The sequence below is a fragment of the Priapulus caudatus genome, unplaced genomic scaffold, assembly GCF_000485595.1.
Source record: "Priapulus caudatus unplaced genomic scaffold, Priapulus_caudatus-5.0.1 Scaffold223, whole genome shotgun sequence".
In the NCBI taxonomy this organism is placed as follows: domain Eukaryota; kingdom Metazoa; phylum Priapulida; class Priapulimorpha; order Priapulimorphida; family Priapulidae; genus Priapulus; species Priapulus caudatus.
The window spans coordinates 217,661-225,160 of record NW_014577284.1 but is presented as its reverse complement, the minus strand read 5'-3'; the positions used below and the strand labels follow the sequence as shown (position 1 = coordinate 225,160).

At 43.9% G+C, this 7,500-nt stretch overlaps 1 protein-coding gene across 1 annotated transcript in view; it reads left to right on the top strand.

The window, feature by feature from the left end:
* The first annotated feature begins 3,707 nt into the window (after window positions 1-3,707).
* Window positions 3,708-7,500, top strand: part of LOC106807564 — a 26,554-nt gene continuing 22,761 nt past the window's right edge. The window contains exons 1-3 of the mRNA XM_014809935.1: window positions 3,708-3,762; window positions 5,627-5,763; window positions 6,032-6,036. Coding sequence (XP_014665421.1) covers window positions 3,708-3,762; window positions 5,627-5,763; window positions 6,032-6,036 — 197 coding nt within the window. The remainder of the gene's footprint in view (window positions 3,763-5,626; window positions 5,764-6,031; window positions 6,037-7,500) is intronic.

Below are 7,500 nucleotides of genomic sequence, written 5' to 3'. Positions count from 1 at the left end.
TTACCTATACTTTGCTTCACCTACCTCTACTGTAATCACGCCGTACCTCGTTGATACCGTACCTCCAATCACGCCTTACCATTGCGCGAATTATCGAATAAATGATTAGATTGTGCCTCGTGGCCACGACTTGCTCATTATTCGAGAGATTTGCCGTTCGGCTTTCGCTGCCGTATCATTGTCATCGTACGAGTGCAAGGCGCCGCGTTATCGCGAGAGTGGGTGTCGCTGATTAAACATACGGATTAGTAAATAATTAACATAACCCCCGTCGCACTTCAGACACTCTAACAGAGAGGGTAACAGACCTGAGCCAGCTGAATGAATCGACTCTCGCGCGCATGCCAGCTCTGATGAAGCCTTCCGCCACCCACGATATGCGCCGTACTATCCGCATGTCCTGTGCTGGTTTAATATGTTTATTCCCTGTTTCTCAGTACGCTGTGGCACCATTCCTATCCCTAGCGATAAACACACGTGGAATATCTTTCGTCGGCAACATATTTGACAAGACAGCCTGGCTGCAACTGATTCTATCAGATGGCGTTTGCTTTCCTTGCGTTTTGAAGGCGTTGCCTCGAGTCAAAGCAAATCAAAACAGCCAGCATCAGAGAGCAAAACTCTGCAACTTGCGATATAAACGTGCTACGGCAACAAAAACTTCGCACGCCTGCCTACGCTGGGAAGCTGTTACTAACAGACCACCGAACAATAGCAAGGATTTTATAATGAAATAAATCTTACTCGCCTGTGCCCAACCCTTAGCTCGCAGGTTTACTTGTGGCACCCTGAACGTCTTAGTTAGTCTTTCTATCGTATGTGAATCCACCTTCTATATTGAACATATAAATTTGACAGGGCGGCTATCACTAATTAAACTAACATTTTTTACTCAGCTCACGCTTTCTTATTAAAAAAGCCATCGCTATAAATCGGAACTCACATACGCGCATGAATATTAGACTCAGCATTCCATACGCTCATACTCAACTTGCGCGCCAACTATTAGTGTTGTATACACGATGCACTCTCTCCTGCGATGTAGTTAGAAGCACATACAAGCACATACAGCCCAGTGTCTCGAAATTTCACGTTTCTAAAAGAATATCTGTTAAAAAGGATTACTATAAGATTATATAATAATGCCAAACCTGATATCATGATTTGTCTACGTTGCTCTTTGAAACGCTAAATGTTTTGTAATCGGCCATACCAGACGAATCATTTGCGGGGCATGAAAAAAAAAACATAATTCTCTGATCGCAGGGCAGTACCGGCTATTCTTTGTTGTTCACCTCCCGATCAGTTCCCTGACGACACTCCACGCCAGTAAAAGGTATCATGCCCACACAGCTTTGTCCTTCACTCTCCCAGCAGCCACAAATAGCATTGCTCCTCACCGTACTTCATCCACGATTAAAAGACACATGCTACACGACTGACCAAACCGACTGACGACCGACTCTACTACATCTTTTACACGTTAAACGGTAAATTCGACGCTACGTTATATTTGATACGCTTGTTATAAAGTTGAGCAATGAGATATGGAAGTCAGAGCGCGTTACGGACACGCACCAGCGTACGTGAGAGACGACGGCGCAACGATGCGAGAGATGACAAAGACGACACACACACACGCAATAGGCACGCACAGAGAATGGACTAACTGATACGGCAGATGACTGTATGACCAGGTAATGTTCGGGTCTAATACTATGCTTTATTGTGTATAGTGAGTCTCGTATCCTGCCCGCAATACTTGAGCATCTAGAGTATCATATATGATTAGCCTCAGCCAACAAATAACATCTATCGCATGTTTTTCTATACCTATCTACTTCTACTCTATCTTGAGTCTATCTATTCGCTATCTAATCTATCTTATCTATCTATCTATCTTTCTATCTATCGTAGTTTTCTATTATCTTAGCTAGCTAGCTAACTAGCTATCTAGACTAACTAGCTATTTATCTATCTATCTATCTATCTATCTATCTATCTATCTATCTATCATCTGTCGTATCTATCTATCTTATTCTTAATTATATTTCTATGTGCTATCTAGTCTATCTATCTATCTAGTGCTATCTATGTAGTGCGTGTGATTCGTATCTATCCTATCTATCTATCTGTGCTGTTTGACTGTCTATTTATCCTATCTATCCCCTCTTCACTCACTCACTCTCTATCTATTCTATATCTATCTCTATCTATCAGGTGATCTAGTCTATCTATTCTATTACTATCTATTTATTCTATTTCAATCTATCTATCTGTGTGTACTATGTGTGATGTGCGTGCGTGAGTGCCGTGCGGAGTCGTTGGCGTGGCGTGGCGTGCGTGCGTGCGGTGCGTGCTGCGTTGCGTGGCGTGCCCCGCGGCTGCCCCTCTTCGCGTGCTGTGCGGTGTCCTCTGGCTCTCGCGTGTGTTGTGTGTTCTTCTTACATTATAATATAATGGCCTTCTCCCTCTATGTCTCTCATTCTATTCTTTCCCTCCCCGTATTTTCTCTATGCATCTTAGCGTGACTCTCCTCTTCCTTCATCCTCACAGTACCCACTAATCTCTCGCCCTTACTCTATCTGCCTTTGCGTTTCAGACGTAGCGTTGCCTTGTGATTGTCTCTCTGTTTCCTCCTCCAGCTCTCTCGCTCTAGTATCAGGATCAGGCTTCTATACTGTCGTTATTACATTTCATGCGTCCGATCTCTTCTTCTTGCTCCCGTCACCCTGCCGTTGACATACTAATACGGCGAATTCATCGTGGCACAGCACGGCGCAGTTCGCCATTGTGCCTGCTTACGGATTACCGTCTTGGGCATTGACAGAACGGCAGCGCATGCCCAGATATTTTACTCCGGCGCTTCGCGCGCGCCTGCGTGTGTACCTTATTTCCGCTTCTAATTTCCATTTGCTGATAGCGACAGCAGGGACGCCCTGTCAGGTGTTAATTGGCCTTCGGGCAGAAATCTTAGCGCGGCGCTGTAAAAATAACAGTCGTTTCAATTTATGAGTGGCTCACCTTCTTCCTCGTTTTACAGTGCTGATACCCTAAGTCGATGCACTCCGTCAGCACTCTTATGTATCAGTAATAAGCACTCACAGATCCGTTCTTTTCCTCCTCCTCCGTTCCCGTTTCCCGCTGCTTCCCTGTCGCCTCTGTGTTGTGACGAGGAGATTCTGTGGAGTGCTATTAACTGCCATACAATAGAAGTGCTGACGGCAGTGCATCACTATATCGACTGTAACCCACAATAGCCACCAGTAAATTGAAACCGACTGTTATTTTACACCCCCGCCTAAGATTTCTGCCGAATGCTCACTTATTAACACTGTACAGCGTGACGTCTGCTGTACGTCTGGATCAGTCCAAATGGAAATTAGAAGCGGAAATAGTACACACCGCCGCGAAGCCGTCGTCCCCCTCGGTAATGTCGACAGATATCTGCATGCGCTGCGTTCGTCATGACAAACGTAATCCGTAAGCAGGCACAATGGCGAACTGCGCCGTGTTGTGCCACGATGAATTCGCCGTATTATATGAGTAACGTCGACAAGATCGCGCATGAAATGTCAGATAGCCATATACTGTTGGCCACAATAAGAGCGAGAGAGTGGGAGGGAGGAAAGGGGGCGTATACAGAGCACGCTAGTCTGAAACGAAGCAGATAAGAGTAAGGGCGAGAGAAGGGGTACTGTGGCAGGATGAAGGAAGAGCTGAGCAGTCACGCTAAGATGATAGCAGGAACAATACGCGGAGGTGAGTGAGAATAGAATGAGAGAACACTACTTGCACGAGCGAGATGCATTACGACCGAGATGCTAATACGAGAGGGGGAGAGTCGGAGACAGATACAACAACACACACACGCCACGCACGCACGCACGCACGCCACGACAGCACGCCGCACGGCACGCACGCACGCGACGCACGCCGCACGACTCACGCACGCCACATACACACATAGATACACACAGATAAAAGATAGATTGATAGATAAATACGACTTAGATAATAAGATAATAGATAGAGTAGATAGATAAGATAGATAGATAGATAGATAGATAGATACGCATAGATAGATAGATAGATAGACAGTCAAACAGCAGATAGATAATAGATAGATAGATGATAGATAATAGATAGATATGATAGATAGATAGTAGATAGATAGATAGATAGATAGATGTTAGATAGATAATAACAGATAGATAGATAGATAGATAGATAGATAGATAAGATAATAGATAGATAAATAGGCTCTAGTTAGCTAGATAGCTAGTTAGCTAGCTAGCTAGATAGATAGATAGATAGATAGATAGATAGATAGATAGATAGATAGATAGATAGATAGATAGATAGATAGATAGATAGATAGATAGGTATAAAACATCGGATATGTTATTTTGCTGCTACATATTTGCGCTTATTGTGCTCAAAGTATTGCGGGCAAGTGGCTAAATCATCCATAAACTAGTATTAACCCAACATTACCCTGGGTCATACAGTCATTGCCGTATCATTCCATTCTCTGTGCGTGCCTATATGCGTGTTTGTGTGTGTCTTTGTCACTCTCTCGCTCTTGCGCGCGCTCTCTCTCTCTCGCTCTCTTTCCTCCTCTGCTTCCATATCTCATTCTCACTTTATACAAGCGTACCAATATCGTACGTCAATTTACCGTTTAACGTGTAAAAATGTTAGTAGATCGTCGTCATCGTTGTCATCGTGTACATGTGTCTTTTAATCGTGGATGAAGTACGTGAGGCTTGCTATTTGGGCAGCTGATATAGACTCGTATATATAGAACTTTGGGCATGATACCCTGCGTGTATTTGTTCAGGGAACTGATCGATGACAACAACAAAAATACCGGTACTGCCCTGCGATAGAATTATGTTTTTTTTTCATGCCCCGATGATTCGACTGGGTTGGCATTACAAACATTTAGCGGTTTTCAAAGAGCAACGTAGACAAATCATGATATCAGGTTGACAAATAATATTATAGTAATCCTTTTAACAGATAGTTCTTTTAGAAACCTAAATGTGCGAGACACTGGCTGTATGTGCTTGTATGTGCTTCTAACTACATCCGCAGAGAGAGTCATGCGTGTATACAACACTATAGGTGGCGCGCAGTTTGGTATAGCGTTTATGGAATCTAGTCTATATTCATCGTATGTGAGTTTCCGATTTATACGATGCTTTTTTTAATAAGGAAATGCTCACCTGATAAAAATGTTATTTAATTGTGATAGCCGCCCTGTCAAATTTATATGTTCAATATAGAAGTGGATTCACTACGAATGAAAGACTACTAATGTTCAGGGGGTAGCCAATAAACCTGCAGCTAAGGTTGGCACAGCGAGTAAATTTATTTCATTATAAATCCTTGCAGTTCGCCTGTTAGTAACAGCTTCAACAGCTAGGCAGGCTGCGAATTTTTTTCCTACACGTTATATCCATTGCAGAGTTTTGGGCTCCTCTGATTGGCTGCTTTGATTTGCTTTGACTCAGCAACCCTTCAAAACAAGGAAACAAACGCCATCTGTAAATATTTGCAGCCAGGCTGTCTTTGTCAAATATGTTGCCGACGAAGATATTCCACGTGTGTTTATCGCTAGGGATAGATGTGCCACAGCGCACTGAGAACAGAATAGATATTAAACCCAGCGCAGGCAATGCGGACTGTACGGCGCATCTAGGCGGAACTTCATCAGCTGGCATGGCGCAGCGATTCGATTCACTCATGCTGGCTCAGGTTCTCTTCCCTTCTCTCGTTAGAGTGTCTGAATGCGGGGGTTATGTTATTATTACTTGTTGTTATCACGACACCCACTCTCGCGATAACGCGAGCGCCTTGCACTCGTAGCGATGACAATAGGATACGCAGCGAAAGCCGACGGCAATCTCTCGCATAATGAGCAAGTCGGTGGCCACGAGGCACAATCCTAATCATTAATCGATAATTCGCGCAATGGTAAGCGTGATTGGAGATACGGTATCAGACAAGGTACGCGTGATTACAGGTAAGGTAGGTGACAAGTATGGTAGTAAAAAGGGCGGGGCAGTGTCCGTCAGTCAGGTAGCAGTGTCCGTCACTCACATAGCAATGTCCGTCACTCACACAGCAGTGTCCGTCACTCACATAGCAGTGTCCGTCACTCACATAGCAATGTCAGTCAATCACATAGCAGTGTCCGTCACTCACATAGCAGTGTTCGTCACTCACACAGCAGTGTCCGTCACTCACACAGCAGTGTCCGTCACTCACATAGCAGTGTCCGTCACTCACACAGCAGTGTCCGTCACTCACATAGCAGTGTCCGTCACTCACACAGCAGTGTCCGTCACTCACACAGCAGTGTCCGTCACTCACATGTATGTATATACGCACGATGTGTGAATTAATGCGTGCCTGATCATGGCTTGTACGCGCCAGATTGAGCGTGATGTTTACGCAATGTAGCAAGATGAAATCATGGCCAAGCTGCATCCGTAGCTAGTGCATGCATAGTAAGCAGCGATCACGACCACAGGTGACGGACATTGCTGTGTGAGTGACGGACACTGCTGTGTGAGTGACGGACATTGCTATGTAAGTGACGGACATTGCTGGTATGTATGTATATGTATGTATGTATGTATGTATGTATGTATTGTATGAAAAAACAAAAAACAAATAAAGAATATAGCCAAATTCCATCAAATTGTTTTCTGTATTTTTTAGCGCAAAATTTCGAAGGGCACTTTGAAATCTAGACCGCATTTCCCAATACGGCAAATACGGTCTGAATCCGCCCCTGAGTAACCGCTCGCAGGCCGAGAGCAGTAGCAGCCATGCATACTCGCGACCTTTCATCCCCGCCGGCGCCTCTGATGGGGCGGAGCACGATTCGACACGCATAGCAATTAAAGCTCGATTGCTATGCTGGACATGTTTCTTGAGAACTTTCTCGGGGAAAAAGATTTTTTGAGGTAATTTATAATTGGCGTTAACGAGAGAACGTCGATCTTTATTACCCTTTCTCACGGAATGAAAAGTGAGTTGAAAGTTGAATTATACGTGCATCTGAACGCTAGGAGGTGTATGAATTTTAAGCAGTAAATTGACTGACACAGGGCTTGCGCGGCATAGGCGGTGGTTTCCTGGCAGCATCGGCGGGGCGGTTTTCTGAACTGAATCGTAATGTCTTAGAAAACGAGAGCGTCGAACCATTTTGGAATCGCTAATCACAGCATTCACTCTGACCCCCCTAACCTTGGTCGTATCTTACTATAATCTTATAATCTTATAATACTATAATTTGCCGAATGTTGTATGTATGTATGTATGTATGTATGTATGTATGTATGTATGTATGTATGTATGTATGTATGTATGTATGTATGTATGTATGTATGTATGTATGTATGTATGTAAAGTCCTGTCAATGAATCAGACAAAGCTAGTTTTGTTACCATGTAAAATTTTGATTTCCTTTGATATCTGAAAAAG